Here is a 17,709-nt window from a genome sequence, read left to right on the forward strand (position 1 = left end):
GCTTTCCAAAGTGGTTGAACAAGTTTACACTCCCACCAAGAATGCAATAAGGTTCCCTTCTGTCCACATCTCCTCCAGCATCTGTTGTTATTAGAGTTCTTGATTTTAGCCATTCTAACCGGAGTGGGGTGGTATCTCAATGTTGTTTTGATTTGCATTTCTTTTATGACTAGGGAGGTTGAGCATTTCTTCATGTGTCTATTGGCCATCCTTCTTTCCTCTTCAGAGAAGTTTCTCTTTAAGTCTTTAGCCCACTTATTTAGTGGGCAGTTGTAGCCCACTTTTTTTTTGTTTGTAGGTCAGAGGGCTTGATCTCTTGGCCTGGGCACTGTCCCTCAGCTCTTCAGCTCAAGGCAAGTGCTCTACCACTTGAGCCACAGCACCACTTCTGGTTTTCTGGTGGTTTATTGGAGATTAAAGTCTCCTGGCCTTTCCGGGTAGGGCTGGCTTTGAACTGTGATGCTAGATCTCAGCCTCCTGAGTAGCTAGAATTACAGGCACGAGCCACTGGCGCCTGGCTTTTTAGCCCACTTATTAATGGGTCAGTTGTTTCTTTGAGGATTTGTTTTTGGAGGTTTTAATTTTTTGAGTTCTAAGTATATTTTAGATATGAGACCCTTGTCTGTTATATGACTAGTGAAAATCTTCTCCCAATCCATATTGATCTTGCTAGCTCTCTCCTTTGCCATGCAGAAGCTCTGCAGTTTAATGCAAGATAAAAATGCAAGATAAAAATTATATATATATATATACATATCAGAATTCTATGAATGACACCACCCCACTTTTTAGGAACTGGAAAGACAGAAAAGATCATATTAAGTAAAGAGAGACCCAAAGAAATATAGGTCCCATGGTTTCCCTTATTTGCAATAATTAGTATACAACTAGGATAATCTTACAAGATGAGCAAAAAAGTTCAAAAGCTATGTACATATGATCAGATAATGCTAAGCAAAATGAACCCCAATATGTGGACATGAGATCTTTCTTTGTTGTTGTTTTTAACGTACTATGTGATTTTTTTTGTTTCCTTTATATGTTCTTCCCCTTATGGTATGTCCCCTTGTTGTCACTGTACTTGATTTTGGTACATTGTATCTTGTGTGTTTGTGTGTGTGTGTGTGTGTGTGTGTGTGTGTGTGTGTGTGTATTTTTTTAATCTAATTTGAGGAGGGGAAGGGGAATAACAAAACACTGAAACAAGGACACAGGATAACCCATTGCAACAATGATACCCACAAGACTCTATGTTGGAAATGAACTTTACAACTTGGGAATGCGGGAGTGAGAGATGTAGGGGAGGGAAGGGATAGTAGGAGAAAAACAAAGAAGGGGCTAACAATGCTCCAAAAGAAATGTACTCATTGCCTTACTCATGTAACTGTAATCCCTCTGTACAACATCTTTACAATAAAATATTTTTTAAAGTTAATAAAAGACAATGGCCACAGCCAGCCCCAAAGGTCTCTGAATACTCTAATTAAGATGACAGATTATTTTACTCCATGGCTCTTCCACATTTAATATGCTTACAACTTCTCAAAGGTCTTTTATTAACTATTAGGTCAGGTCTACTTCACTTAATATAATTTTTTCCAAGTTTTTCCATTTCCTAACAAATGGGGCAATGTCATTCTTTCTGATGGAGGCATAGAATTCCATTGTGTATATATACCACATTTTCTTTTAGGTCAGGTCTAAACATCTTAGTCTACCTCACTATCCACCAACCCGGAATCTAGACTAAATTCCAGCCATATAGAACTGTCCAGTCATTTTCACATATTTCATATTTCAGGTTCAGGAACTGAAAATATCCCAGAGTGGCTAGTACAGACAGAATAAGAAGGTAGGAAGTTAGATGAGAAAGAGAAGAAATCAAGCCATCTTATAGGCCTGTGGAAGGGTGATTAAAAGAGCACAATTTATTCCAAGTTTTCTTTACCTTTTCAGAGAAGCTATTGACCAATTAAGAGAGGGAATCGGGACTTTTCAATTTTGATGTTCCTTCTGGCTATGGTGCTATACACTAAAACAAATGTAGTGAGAGAATTAGAGGACATTGTGGTAGGGAAACAAGTATGTGAATACAGGATAGCTATCTTAACAAGTTAGTCCAAGAACGCTCATGCTTATCCAAGATCCTGGTCCAGTGTTCACTCATCAGTAAACGCATCTTGCTAGGTCTGAGCTGAGATAAACAAGTTAAATTAATGACCTTCCTCCTTCAAGTTCTTCACGTCAAATAAAAGGTCAAGATACTTTTCATTTTTTATTCAGTTTACCTAAGATCAGAATTATCTGATGCTTAGTCATCTCAATAGTTTATGAGATTCTCTTCTCTACAGAAGTGTAACAGCAGATGTTAAAAGGAGAGGGTTTGAGTCAGACAGACTGGAGTTTGAGTCCTTGGCTGCACCCACTTACTTGGGAAAATTACTTAATTTCCCTGAATCTCAGCTCCTGAACTTGTAAAATTAGGATACATATATCTTAAAGGGATGCTGTTTAATCTACATAAGTTCACATTCCAGTAGGAAAGCATCTAATACAGTATCTGTATGAGGACAATAATTCTATTCTTGGAAAGGAGGGCTCAAAACAAATGCTAGCTGCTTTATGAAAGAACTGTCCAACAAATACAAAGCCCTATACAGCACATGCAGGCACTTAATACTACAGTATCATTATTATTCATACAGGTCCTGTATTCCCTCAGAAAGGAGGAGGAAGAAATTAGATCTTCTCTCCATCCCTTTTCTCACCACCAGTATTTGGATTCTGTCTGAGACCTTATAAATGAATTTCATCTTCACACCTCTACTGACTAAAGATAAGTGTGGGGGAAAGGCCAAAGACAGATCTTTTTATTCTAGAGGAACAAATTTTATTCTAGAGGAGTAAATTTCAATTGTACTGAGAGAAATCTAAAACAGTAGAGAGTTGGAATATCATTTCTTTTCATAAGATTTTAATCTGTTGGATCAAAGATCAATAAGGACAATAATTAAACAAACAAAAAAGTCCCACCTTTATTCATCAAAAAGGCAGAAAACACTTGCAGAAATCTTGGCTCAGATCAGGCCATCAGCAAAGGCTTCAGGAGTTAGGCAGCATGACTATCAAACCAACCAAGAAAAAATAATCAACACAAACCATGGGAGCTGACATTCTCTTTACCCCAGCAGTAAGAATAGATAGCCATAAGATGATGTGATTCAGATACTTACTGCCTCTAGGGATACTTACTGCCTTTAGGGAATAAATTTTCTCCATGGAATAGGGAGAAAGGGAGGAAAAGGGCTAGCAATAAAAGCACAAACACAAATAGTGGTCAACTCAGCCTCTACGCCATGGAAGGCTGTAAAGATGACATTCATGGGCCACCATGACCACCATGAATCATTTCCAGAGAATTTCTAATGGAATGGCTTACATCCTGGGACTCTTCAGGAGGGCTTAATCTCCTGTTAATAGAGTTCTACAAGCTTCCCTGCTCTACATCTGAGAGGATGGTTATTTAGACATATTGATTAATGATCCTATGGCATTTGTATTATGAAGGGGCATAGGGGCCAGAGACTGGGCTTTGCTAGGAAAATAAGTTGCAACAGTGTACTGGTGCTCACACCTGTAATCTTAAATACTCAAGAGGCTGAAATTTGAGGATCAAAGACAGCCCAGGTCAGAAAGTCTATGAGATTTGTATCTCCAATTAACCACCAAAATGCTGGACATCGAGCTGGGGTTCAAGTGCAGGACTTAAATGAAAAAGCTAAGAGACAGTGACATTGGTCCTGAATTCAAGCTCTAATGCCAAAACACACACATACACATACACACAAAAAAAACACACAACTCACACACACACAACACACATAGCACACAAAAGAAAAAGAAAAATGGGCTCTATATAGTAAATGAAGATATAGAAATAGGCAGCCAGGACAAAGCAGAAAGGAAAACTACAGATTCATTTCCTTCTTTATACAAATTGGAAGTTATATCAATTATGCCAGCAGTTTCCAGTGTTTTTGTTACTTATTAAAATCCCAAACAATAGGAGACTGAAATCTTAGGATCGCAGATCAAAGCCAGCCTGGGAAAGAACATCTGTGAGACTTACTTCCAATTATACATTCAAAACTCAGAAGTGGAGCTCTGGCTAGCTTTGAGCACAAAATCTCAGGGACAGCACCCAGGCCCTGAGTTCAAGGCCAGTATTAGTACACACAAGCACACGCACACACACACACAATCCTAAACAAGACTACGAATCATCAACAAGAAAAAAAAACTAATTAAAGCTATCTCTTACCAGTTTTCACTCTCCCCATTTCTAATCCTTAGATAATGACTTTTTAATAGGAAACTGTCTGAACCAATAATCAAAATAGTGAACTCTAGCCCTGAGGCATTAACTTTACAAGCAAAGCTAGCAGAGAGCTGTTTCCTGCACCACCAATTTTCCTGTTAGCCAGACAAGAAATGGTGGGGGAGGGGCACAGGGAAAAAGGATTTAATGTGCAGTTAGCAGAAACTAAATTCTAGGTTTATAATCATCACAAACTGGTTTACCAGAAATGGGTGAGTGATACCACCAGACTAGGGGTTGATTCCAGTCCATCCCCTTAGCATTGGTCATAAAAACACAAGCATTTCAAGCCTTGTTGCATTAGAAAGCTAAGATTTAGTAAGAATGATAGAGGCAAAATCAAATGATTACAATGTCTAAGATTTGATTGGAATGTACTAGACTTAAATTTTCAAATTGACTTCAATTTCTAGCCTATTTCTTTTGGAAAATAGAGGGTTGGAATCCCTGTTATGTCAACCCTATGGTGTGATATTTTTTGAATTAGATGTAGTGTAGTAGGCTATCTAAAGGGCAATCCACAGGTGGGCATCCTCAGCACCACCTGAGGGCTACCTACAAAGGTAAATACTTGGGTCTTACCCCAGACAAGAAGAATCAAAAGTTCTAAGAGTTGGTCCTCACTACCTCTAGTGCACTAAGCTGTCAAGGGGGTCTTGATGCAATTCAAGTAGAATAGAGCTATAATCAGTCTATCACTTAGAAGGACAGATTTCAAATCTCAATTCTAGCCCCCATCACATTGAGGACACTGGAGAGTTATTTGTACTCCCTATAACTCATCTCTTCTTCCATATGGAATGCCTGGCTCATGCTTAGTACATATCCCCAACATTTATGGTGTAAGGGACCAAAGCTGGTGCTAAACACACTTAGGAAAACCACATTGACTTTGACCTTGATTCTTACAGTACTGTAGGAACAATCCAGCCCAGGGTTGGAAATCTTCATCTATAAGCACATAGATTATGTCTTTGGCTTTGCAGGCTGTATAGTCTCTACCTCAACTTCCCAAATCTACCATTGTGATATCGAAAAGACATAGGCATTAGGAAATGAACGATGTGGCCGTGTTTCAAATACTTTTTAATCATATCACTATCATATTAACTTTCACATCATGAAATCTTATTCTTACTTTGAATTTTTAAAGTAGCAAATACCATTCTTACCAACTAGCTATAAACAGCCAGGTTTGCCCTCAGGGGCTATCATTTGCTCTCCCTGGTCTACTACTCTCACATCAGTGAAGTTAGTGCACGATATGAACTACAATTTCCTCATCTATCAGATGAAACGAATACTGACCACCCTAAGTTTTTTGTGAGGTAATACTTGTGATCTATCTGGTAGGCTGCCTGACAGAGAAGCCATTCAGTGAAGAGCACACACTGCCCTTATAAGAAAAAAAGAAAAAACTCTGCTAAGACTCTTGATCTAGAACAGAAACATAATGCAAAAGCATAGGCAAAACAACACTGCTGGTTTCATGCTGATTTGCACAAAGCACCATTGGACCATGGACATGTATCTATTAATATATTGTTGAATGAATATGCATACAAATATACATATATATATTTAAAATGAAGCAGTAAGCAACATTTACAAAAGAACTTCAATGTCCTTACTGTCTCGACTTAAGAAAATGTCATTTACTTGGGATATTTAAATTGCTCCCATGTGTGTCCCCCCTGCTGGAGCAAGAAAAGAACTCAAAACAAAAGTGTATAAAATCTTTCTGACCTCACAGTCCCCCAGGAGTTCACACTACCACACTGAGACCAAAGAGCCAATCACATATCCTACAGAGCAGCACCCCTTGAGAGATCTCACAGCTGCACAACATCTGGGGAGATTTGGATCTGGATATGAAAGGACTCCATTTTCAGACAAAACTCACCAAAGGCTCAAATATCCCTCTGGGTCAGGCACTCAGCACTTATCATTTGCCTCCCCTCTGTTGCCAAGAATTGAATCAAAAGATGTGTCCTCCTTCTCTATTCCAGCCCAGAGGACAATGCCTTCCCCCTCCCACTCCACTCTTCTCATTCATTGTCTGAGTTTGGCTGTCTTGTCTGATGCAGCCAATGAGTACCTGAGTGAACAGGTTGTTTGATGCAGTAATCACCAACCATATGTGGCTAGTATGCTCTGAAAACCAGAACTATATTTTTGTTGATTTATATCCAAAAACAGATATTCCATTACGTTATTGTAAAGAGCTTACACATGTGCAAAGCAATTTGGATCTGTAAATCTACTTTTTATTTAAATTAGTAAACTTTACATATATATCAACAATTTAAAATTTTTAGCAACTGAATTAAGGCATGTCTTATTTTAAAATATTTACTTTTTTATGAATATGATGCATTTTTTTATCTTTATTATAAAGGTGATGAACAGGGGAGTTACATTTACTGGTTACTGGGTAACACTATTACCCCTTCTTTATTTTCTCCACTTAACCCTTCCTACTCACCTCCTCCCCAAGTTGTATAGTTCATTTCCAACATGGTGTCAAGTGAGTATCATGTGGTATTAGTTCATCTTTGTCCTGCTGTTTCTGTGATTCCCCTTTCCCTTCTATGAATCAGATAAACTTATATACATGACAAGGTTTCAGAAAACTAAAACTAAAATTGGAAAAAATAGCAATAACTGCATACAGAACATAATAAAAACCTCTTGTTTCCAATTCTTTGAGTTCATTCAACCACAAACAAGGCCATACTAAAACTACCAGCACAACCATATTCATTGCAGCATTATTTATTATGGCTAAAATATAGAACCAACCCAGATGCCCTTCTATAGATGTGGTTTATATACACAATGGAGTTCTATGCTTCCATCAGAAAGAATGACATTGCCCCATTCGTGAAAAAATAGAAAGACCTGGAAAAAATTATTTTAATTATATTAAGCAAAGTAGGCTAGGCCCAAAAAAAAGTAGGTTTCATGGTTTCCTTTGCTTGTAATAACTAGAATATGGTATTCCTAACAGGGAATAGACTGATTGCTAAGTGCATAGGAACATATACAATGAAGCATTTTAAAATATATTTGAAAACTACTTCATGACCACTTATATTTTAAGGGATGTAAATACTTCAGTAAATATCTTATATTGGTAATATGGTAAAATTCCACTCTAGATATATTATATTAAATTAAATGTTTTACTAACATAAATTTTACATGTTTCTTCAGTGTAGGTCTTAGGAAATGGGGAATAGTATCACTACTCAGCTACATTCCCAACACTTTGCGCTACATTCCCAACACTTTGAAGGATAGGAAGGATAACTCCTCAAGTTTAAGGTTAGTTTAGGTTGCACAGCAAGACTTTGTTTAAAAAAAAACAGGAAGGAAGAAAAGGAGGGAGGAAGGGAAGAAAGAAGGAATGACTAGAGAAGAGGGAAGAAGAAGGAATAAATAAAAAGGAAATGTACATAGAACTACTTAAGTAGCTGCAGTATATTTCTGATTGTCAGCTCTGCTATAGAGCATTAAGTACAAGTGTTCTTTTATTCCCTATATCCATTCCAAAACTAAAATCCTACTAGTCCATCTGGTTCTGACCTTTGTACCTCTCAGTCTTCCTAATACCACAACCTAGAGACCATCTGCTCTCTCTCAGGTACCATTTTCCCTGGCTGAAAAGACAAGCATTTCTTTTGAGATTAGCCCATTCCTGGGGCCAAGCAATCACCAAACAAGACACCACAAATCACAGCCCTGCCCTCCACAGCCCTACCTGTCAAGGTAAGGAATCGCCTCACCACAGTCCAGTTTTTTTAAATCTCAGATGAATTTTAAACCAGATTTTGATCCCAGATCATGACTCATTCCCAACTCAGGATAAACAGATTTCATTTCCTATTTTTATGTGATTGTGATCTTCTTCGCAGAGCAATATTCAAATGTAGTTTTCATAACCGACCAAAGAGGCTTTTATTTTCTATCTGGCAAATGCACAACTAATAAACTCACTAGGACACAAAATAGCCTTTGAAATTAGAGAGAAGTCTTTTCTAGAAAAAGGACTTTGCCTACGACAGTGTTTTAAATCTAAGTAAATAGTAAAACTGGAATAGATGAATATTGATGTATATTTATATTTGCTCTGTCTAGGCAGAGACACATAGTAGAGTTTTTACATTAACACTACAGTAGTCCCAAGGCAAAGTCCTTCTTTCCCAGCCTCATGAGCTTGTAAAGATTAAGTGAAGCAATACACAAATATAAAGTCTCAATACAGCACATGTAAGCATTCAGTCGATGTTACAAGAATCAACACTACTCATACAGGCCCCAGGCCCTCTCCCAAAGCAATCTCTTTTAGGGTTAACTTCTCTCCCACCCTCCTAAGGACCAGATGTTGTGGCCTCCTCTCCTCCACATCACACAGGAAATGAAAGAGTGGCTGGAGATAAGAGTATAAGGCGAAGGGTCTCTCAAAGAATGTTACCTAACCAGAGGCTGCTGTTCAGTGAAATCTTTGAGATTCTAGATTGAGGTATCTGATTTAGCTACTTAATAGGTTTACAATCAAAATGAGAGCCCATTCTCAGTTTTTGCACTGAGAAAGAGAGATGCAATAATGAATTCACCCATAATCCCTTCATCTCTCTCACCTTCTGGCTGACAAGGCTTTAGAGAGCTGCTAACAAGGAGAGGAATTGACCAATTTGAGGCTCAGCCCTCTTCCTTTCCCTGCTTAAGTAAAGGTGCTAATTGGCTCTAAATACATAAAACGTATGAATCAGAATTGCTGGAGACAACAGGTCTGGGTAATCTATAACCTGAATAATGAGCCTTTTAATAACCAGGAGTGGAACTAACTGCATCTTTCAGTAATGGATCCTGGTAGCACTTGTAAATCTACTCTCTCCAATTAGAAGAATGCTTTTCTCCACTTTTCTGACAAGTCAGGATCCAATGCCCAGCACTCACATACAACTGTGTCTTAAACCGTCATCAACAGAAGTAGTGCCCTGAAGAAATTTTTTTAACTCTGGAAGGCATTAGTAGGCTTCCTCAATTATAAGATCTAAACTCCTTTCTCCTACCAGCCCAAAGACATGTTTTGTCCTTTCTAGCTGTCACCATTATTAATTCTCCATATTAATATTATCATTAGAAATATGAATAACATTAGGATTGCCATGTGCTCTTTGTGCACAGAACATCTTGGGTTTTTCAAACTCAACTTAAGAGTCTGAAAATTATTTGTGATCCTCCTTTAAAAAAAATATAAAATCAAAAATACAACATTGTTGGGACATCTTCCCAGAGCCTTGGAGATCCCTGAGCTAAATGTAATTTAGTATCACCCCTCACCCTCACTTCCACCCCCAAAATGGACAGCCTACATGGGCTTTCCACTGAGTGTTCACATGACTTACCCAGACTCAAAGGGCTACTTAGTGTTAGACATAGAATTAAAACCTTCTTATCTCCTCAGACTCTCTGGCTCCTCCAGTTCCTAAGTCACAAAAGAAACTTAGAGGAGGGAAGAAATAAAAACAACACAGTGCAAAGTGGTCCCTACCAGGCAGATGTTGAGAAGCTGTTTATATTGAATATTCCCTTGTGCAGAAGATAGTTTAAAAAAAACTTAAACTATCATTTCAGACTATTTATAACAAGCTAAATAAAAGCTATATCTGAACACACATTCATATGTGAGCATATATGGTATATGATACATATAACATTTCATATGTATAATACATACAAAGTATATGTGCTGTTATTTATAGGGTATATCATACAATAGCATATCATGGTATATCATACATCTGATATAAATCACATATGATATGTACATTATATAGCTAGTTAGTTAGTTAGCTAGTTTGTTAGCATGCCCTCCACAAGCACCAGAGCTCAGCAACAAGCTGAACACCACTACTAAGGGAAATTGGGACAAGTTACTTAGGTATTTCTGAACTTCGATGTCTTCCTTTAGCCCAGGACCCACCTTGACCACTCCAGGTGTTTTAAAAAACAGAAACTATTATTGTCATTGTCATTCATCCAAAGTTCATAGCATTTACATGAGCCACTCATCTGCCCTCACCTCCTCCCTAAAGCATACTAACGTCCAGGGCAAAAACATCTGCTCCCTCACCAAAAGGCTGAAAATGAAGCCAGGCAGATCCTGGGATATCAACAGCCCCCAGTCAGCCATAAGTAATAGCACTCCCTACACATGGATTACAGAAAGGGCCTCCTCTTCCGTATGTGGTGGGCTTTCCTACAGTTTTAGATTTGTCATCTGTGAACCTGTGAAGTGTGAAGTCTCTGAGACATTCCAGGTTCTGTGAAGCCAGATGATATGCATATATCTGAGATCAAATAATGTCTGGTTTTTCTTTTGTTATTCACTTGTCTTCATTGATGTCAACCTTTGTTTTTAAAATGACTCTGACAAAAATCAGACAGTTCCTATATGTTCATTTCCAATCTTCTTGAAAACTGATGGATAAACTGATCAACAAGTTGCTTGCTACATCCATAAAGAATCCAACTGCTTACAGAACACACCATTAGCTCATGTGTGTAACTAGCACCTCAAAAATAATTAATGACATCATTTATGTATTCATGGGGAACAGTTAAGAGTTCCCTTAATAAAAGCAAGGCTAGTTATTTGGACTGTTTTCTGTATTTCAGTGATGTATGTCATTGGGATTTTAATAGGAATTGCATTGAATTTGTCTATTAATTTTGGCAATATTACCATTTTCACTATATTAAGTCTGCCTATCCAAGAGCATGGGAGGTCTTTCCATTTCCTAGTGTCTTCTGCAATTTCTTTCTTTAACTTTTTATAGTTTTCATTAAATAGTTCTTTTACATCTTTGGTTAGGCTAATTCCTATTATTTTTTGGGAGGTTATTGTGAATGGGGTTGCTTCCTTTATTTCCCTCTCTTCTTGTACATTATCAGTGTACAGGAAGGCAACTGATTTTTGTGGGTTGATTTTGTATCCTGTTACTTTGCCGAAGTGATTTATGATTTCTAAGAGTTTGGGGATGGAGTTTTGGGGATAGTGAAGATATAGTATCATGTCATCTGCAAAAAGGGATAGTTTAACTTCTTTCCCTATGCGGATCCCTTTAATGTCTTTTTCTTGCCTTATTGCCCTGGCTAAGGGTTCCAGGACTATATTGAAGAGGAGTGGAGACAGTGGGCATCCTTGCAAGGCTTTGGAATAACAACTGAGAGTCAACTGGGTAGCAACCACTACTTTGCCCGTGCACTCCCACACCACTGCGTACAACTTTCCAAGCACATTTTAATTGCTCCTTTAACGATTGGATCACCTCCCACTAAATCTGCAATCCTGTTTAGAGCAAAAATAGTATTCATTTGCAGATGCTCAGTGAAAGCTGGCTGATGAAACTAATGAAGGGTCCTGCCCATTGAGTGCAAAGCCAAACAAGAGTAAAGGATGTAAACAGATCCCGGACAGGACAGGGCAATATGTGCTGCTACAGAGATAAGAACTAAGACCATAGGAGCACAGAGGAAGGAAGCTTCCCACTACAGATGTGACATTTAGCCAGGCCCTGAAAGATGTGTAGAACTTTTGCCCATGGAGGAAAAGTAATCACAGAGGGAATTTCTGGCAGAGAAAACAATATGAACAATAACAACTAACAGCTCATGATTATTAAGGACTTAATTCAGGTCAGGTCCTGTTTTGTAGAAATCAGCTCTTTTATTCCTGAGGGCACTATTTTTGCTCCCATTCCACAAATAAGGAAATTGAGGTTTAAAGCTATCACAACCCAGATAGATTGCTCTGACCTCAGAACCCAGGTTTCTAATTGTTGTTTGACCACAGAGCATATAGCTGGCAAGAAAGGAGCTCTCTCTCTAGAAACTTGAGATACATTTAGGTAAGTGTGGAGGATGTAGGTGAGAGACTAGTAAAGCCAGATATGTGGATAAAGACCAGAGGCTGAAGGACCTTTAGTACTATGCTAACAGGTTGGGAGTGAGAGGGTAGACATTACAACAACAAATGATTGGTGAAAATATAACAGTAGCTCAGTGATGTATTGTATCATATTCTATTGTACTATATTCTACTGTATTTTTTATATCCTATTGTATTATTTTCTCACTGCTACTATGTTCCTATGCTTCAGGAACTGGCAAAGCCATACTCTAAGGCAGAAATGACTCTGTCTCTACATATATATCCACACAGTGTCCTCTTCAAAACTGGAGACAGAAGTCAGTACAATTCACTAAGTATTTCTTTTTTTTTTTTTTTGTCGGTCATGGGGCTTGAACTCTGGGCCTGGGCGCTGTCCCTCAGCTCTTCAGCTCAAGGCGAGCGCTCTACCACTTGAGCTACAGCGCCACTTCCGGTTTTCTGGTGGTTTATTGGAGAAAGGAGTCTCACGGTCTTTCCTGCCCAGGCTGGCTTTGAACCACGATCCTCAGATCTCAGCCTCCTGAGTAGCTAGGATTACAGGCGTGAGCCACCAGCGCCCAGCCACTAAGTATTTCTTAAGTATCAAAACTACAAGATACTGTGCACAAAAAAGCATTTTCTTGGATGGATATGTGGCTAAAGTGGTACAGTACTAGTCTAAAAAGTACTTGTTGACCAAAAAAAAAAAACCAATTTGTATTATATAAACCTACAGGCACTCATTAACTTACAAAAGACAAGTGTATAACATAGAATTTTAGCTTTACTACGAAATAACTGCAAATTAAAGCAGATATTTTCTTGTCTATCCAATTTCAATGACTTCTAAATACACCATGAAATCCTGGCTTGCACTCTTCCTTTGCTAGGGCAATTGAAAGAGGATTCAGTGGAGAATTCTGGAGCCCTAGGAGACCTCGGGGCCACTAAAAAGAGGCTGGTGCTTGAGTTGACTCTTCACTCTACAGTAGACTTATTCAGAAGAGCTGCCTAACTAAAAAAGACAGCAAGAAAAAAAAAATGAACTTACTGTAATTTAGGTCTGACTTTATTTTTGAATCCTGAAATATAATGAATATGCAGATATCCTCAGCCTCTACAATAAGCCATTGGTAAATATGTGCTTAACCTTCTTTTAGAAACGAGGGCAGTACATTTAAAAATTTTTTTGTGGCTCCACAATTAATAAGATATAACTAAGCCATACACATGTTTATGTTGTAAATGCCCAGGTAATGTGGAGAAACAATCATATGCATGGACAAAATGGGCCTTCAGAATCTGACTGGGAGAATTCCCTATCTCCTAAAAGGCCAATGTTTTAGCTGCCAGGGCATAAGCTTCTCCTCTTAGTCAAAAATCTCCATTTTAGAGTCACTAGTGCTCAATCAACAATGATGCTTTAATCAGCATCTCTCAGTTTTCTCCTAGGTAAAAATGGACAGGAAAATTCTACTTCAATTATTTGTTGAGAATTTATACAACTACAGAACAGAGTTGACAATGAGTCAAAAGTTATCTATCTAAAACACAAGCTCTATCACAGACAATCCTATTCCCACACCATGAGTGGGGTGATGTTGCCTTGGGTAAACTTGATAAAATACAGATTTCATTGCTCTCTCCCTCCCTGCTTCCATTATGCCCTGCAGGGACCTATTTGCTATTTTATTCTTCACATTTTAACATAACCATTCATTTGAAGATAAGGTCAACAGTTTATTCATCTTGTCATATGAAGGGAGTTAAAACATGCCACCCTAAAATATACCACTGACTGCTTCAAATTGAAGGCAACTGAGAAAGAACAGATTAAGAAATGCTCTTTCACCTTTCCTTCTCTACTTAAGAGCAGGGCATAAAATTTACCATGACAAACATACCTTCCCTACACAAGAGGAAAATATTATTTATCAAAGATAAAGGTCAAAACTAAATTGTGTCAGATGCCGATGGCTCACACCTGTAATCCTAGCTACTCAGGTGGCTCAGATCTGAGAATCACAGTTCAAAGCCAGCCCAGGAAAGTCCATGAGACTCATATCTCCAATTAACCACCAGAAAACCAGATGTGATGCTGTGGCTCATAGTGTACAGTGCTTGCCTTGAGCTGAAGAACTCAGGGACAGCATCCGGGCCCAGAGTCCATCAGTCTATGACTGACAAAAGCAAAAAACAAAACAAAACAAAAAATTATGAAAGATAATGATCAAGACCAAATTCAACTTGTTAAAGCAAACTACATATTTAAAACTGTATTTTTCCATTAGTTTCCCTCACATGTTTGCCAATCATTTTCCTACAATTTACTAGCTCTCATCCAATGAATTTACTACTCTTTGTTTGAAAATGTCATATAAAACTCTTCTTTGGGTCTGTACTTCTTTTTTGGGGGGGTCTGTACTTCTTATACATATATGAACACCTTTTTGTATATATTCATCAAGACAATAACATCAAATACAAAATGCATGTTCTTCTCTTTTTAACCTGTATTCTGTCCATTTGATCATCAGGTCCAAGCACAGGAGCCAATAGAATAAAGTCCTTTCCCCCCAAGAGATGCCAACAGCTCTCTCTAGAGCCAACCTGTGACATAAAAGAATGTTCATCATTTTATCCCACAACTCTGCTAAGAAATAATTACAATCTTATGTCATTCTACAACTTGGGAAAAGGGAGGACCCACATTGATGTGACTGTAAAATACCAAATGTGAAAGGCCAAGCTTGCCCTGAACCTCAGTCTTTGGACTACCACTTATACATCCCACTGCATAATGTGTAGCCTTTCAAGGATGACGTGGGAATGGCTTAAAAGTTGACAGACCTCGGCCTGAATGCAGGTTCACTCTATCCTTTACCCTGTATATCCCTAGGCATATCAATTAAACTCAAGACATTCAGTTTCCTCATCTATAAAATGGAGTTGAAAACAATAATACTTAATTTTAAAGATTTTATAAAAGAATAAATGTTATATTACATGAAACAGACCAGGGCTTTAGTAGGTATTAACTAACTTATAATTGTTACTATATGTGGAGGAGGGGGGGGAAGAAACTTATTAAACCCTACTTATCACAACTGAACATATTAACATATGTTCAGCAACCTCACAGCAACCTGTGGAGTAATGGCATTCGTTTGAGGAAACTAAGATTCAGCATGTAAACTTTAAAGTCTCTGCATACAAAGTCTTTGCTCTTTGCAGTCTGTCTACATCCCAAAGTCTCAGGCAGCTGTGCCCCCAAATGTCTGAGGTCAATGTGAGGTGCTGTACATGCAGGATCAGAGCAGACTCATGTATAACTTGGAGTGTGGATTAAAGATGTTTGGAGGGGGTCAAAGATGTAGGTCAGTAGCAGAATACGTGTTGAGTATATGTGAGGCCTTGGGTTCAGTCTTCAGCAGTGCCTCTTCCATAAAAATGATGCTTGGAACATGTGCAGAGTGAAGGAAAACTAAAAGGGAAGACAGCCAACAGTAAACGTCATGTTCCTCAATTTCCCTGAGAGCCAATAACTATATAATAGTAAAAATGGCTCATTAAGATTTCCTTGTGCTTAAAAGTCTTGAGGTTAAAAATACCAAAATTGTAATACCAACGTATTATTTCCTTGTGATTTTGCCACCATTTGTTATGTCCTGGAAATTGTTCTCAAATAAACAGCGGAAGCTCAGGAAATCACAGGTAATGTCTGATCTTTATTCCTAAGAAAGGAAACCATATTCTATTAGATTGATTTCTTATTTGCATCAATAACACCAAGCCATGTTGGAAGATGATTCAGGTAACTGAAACCAGGGTAGATGACTCCTACTGAGAAGCAAATACTCTTTTACAATAACATACACAGACATGTTTTTAAAAATGTTTTCTAATGTTTTTGTTTGTCACTCACAGCTTCCTCCAAGCTGAGAATAAACAGGCCTTTGCATTCTCCAGTCAAGGCCCAGGAAACCCTGCTGTGAATAATTTTTATTCATGCAATCAGGTTAGGACTTGTAGAAGGGTAGTGCAGGAAAAAAAAAAAAAAACAGGGTGAAAGCTGTATGTTACTGGTGTGATGGAAAGTGGTTCTCAAGGAAGAGACTCTTACACAAACTCTTCACACCTGAAGCCACAAGGCTGTGAACCCAGAGAGGTACTCAAGAGCAGGCCAAGAAACTAGATTTGGAGAAAACTTTAAAAAAGGGAGGGCGGGTGGGGGGGGGGTGATTGGCTTTTGCTAAGTGTAGATCTAAGGTTCTGTCCTATATAATACACCTTCCTATGAACTTTTCCCAAGTATAGCTGGTGTCCAATAAAGCTAGCAGATCTCCTAGGAAACTCATTCCTAAGGGACTACCTGTAAACCCAGAAGTTTTTTGGTCTTGACATAATCAAACGCCCAGTAGAACTCTCACTCTCGACCACCAACCCCTTCGCAGCGCTACCTCCCTCCTCGCTAGCAACCTCTGCCCGGTGGCTTCTGCTCTGCCCCAGGCCACTGAAAGGCCTCAGGCTGCGCGGAGCCGCGGGTCTGGCGGGAGCTCCGCTGCTCGCCCTGCAATCACCATTATTAGGCACACAGCCCCGCTCGGCTCCCCGGGAGCCGTCACTCTGCAGCTCCTCCGGTGCAGGCGCGAGCAGGCAGGAATGGTGGGAAAAGGAGCTGTGCCAGCTGCATGCTTCAGAATCTCCCTCCATATGCATTTGCCAAAGGAACAAAAAGAAAATCACTGCCAGCAAAGACCACTGAGATGAGGATGCGGTGGGACCGCGGCTGACTCGGTGCCTCTAAGCAGCCAAGGGGCTGGTCAACCACGCGTCCGAGCCACAGATCCGACTCGTTACCTTCAGGATGCAGGCCATGGCGCTCCGCCGGCGCTCCGGCCACCGAGTGGCGGGCGCGCCTGGATCACGGGCAGACCCGGCGGCAGGCTGGAGACTGGCACCGCGGCTGGACCGCCCCAGCCCACATTCCCGCAGACCCAAAGAAGGGGACCGCGGCGCGAGCTGCGCGGCCACAGGCCCCGCCCCCCGCGCCGTGGCCCCGCCCCCGGCTCTACTCACTGGCCGGCGGCCCGACAGGCTCCGCCCCCTGCGTCACGTGCTGTGGCTGGCGCCGGCGCCCGCCGCAGCCTCTAGTTCTCCAGCTGCTGCTACTTCTTTTCCTGTTCAGTGTTCTCTAGTTCAACGTATGCAAAATACTATGCATCCGGCGGTGATCCGGGTCCCGCCCGGGAGGGAGAGCGGTAGTTGCTCAGTGTGCTTTCACACATCAGAGCACGCCTAGAAGGCACTTCCCACTTTAAAAAGTTGGCTGGGTTTGGCGTGTCCCGCAGCAGGCTTTGGGCACATCCGAGGGTTCTTGGAAAGTAGC

General features: G+C 39.7%; 1 protein-coding gene across 1 annotated transcript in view; it reads right to left on the reverse strand.

The window, feature by feature from the left end:
• Positions 1 to 17,244, reverse strand: part of St6galnac3 (ST6 (alpha-N-acetyl-neuraminyl-2,3-beta-galactosyl-1,3)-N-acetylgalactosaminide alpha-2,6-sialyltransferase 3) — a 555,425-nt gene extending 538,181 nt beyond the window's left edge. The window contains exon 1 of the mRNA XM_013035881.1: positions 17,181 to 17,244. Within this exon, the coding sequence (XP_012891335.1) occupies positions 17,181 to 17,198 (18 nt within the window). The 5' untranslated portion in view covers positions 17,199 to 17,244. The remainder of the gene's footprint in view (positions 1 to 17,180) is intronic.
• Between the last annotated feature and the right edge of the window lie 465 nt (positions 17,245 to 17,709).

Source organism: Dipodomys ordii, unplaced genomic scaffold, assembly GCF_000151885.1.
Source record: "Dipodomys ordii isolate 6190 unplaced genomic scaffold, Dord_2.0 Scaffold228, whole genome shotgun sequence".
NCBI lineage: Eukaryota > Metazoa > Chordata > Mammalia > Rodentia > Heteromyidae > Dipodomys > Dipodomys ordii.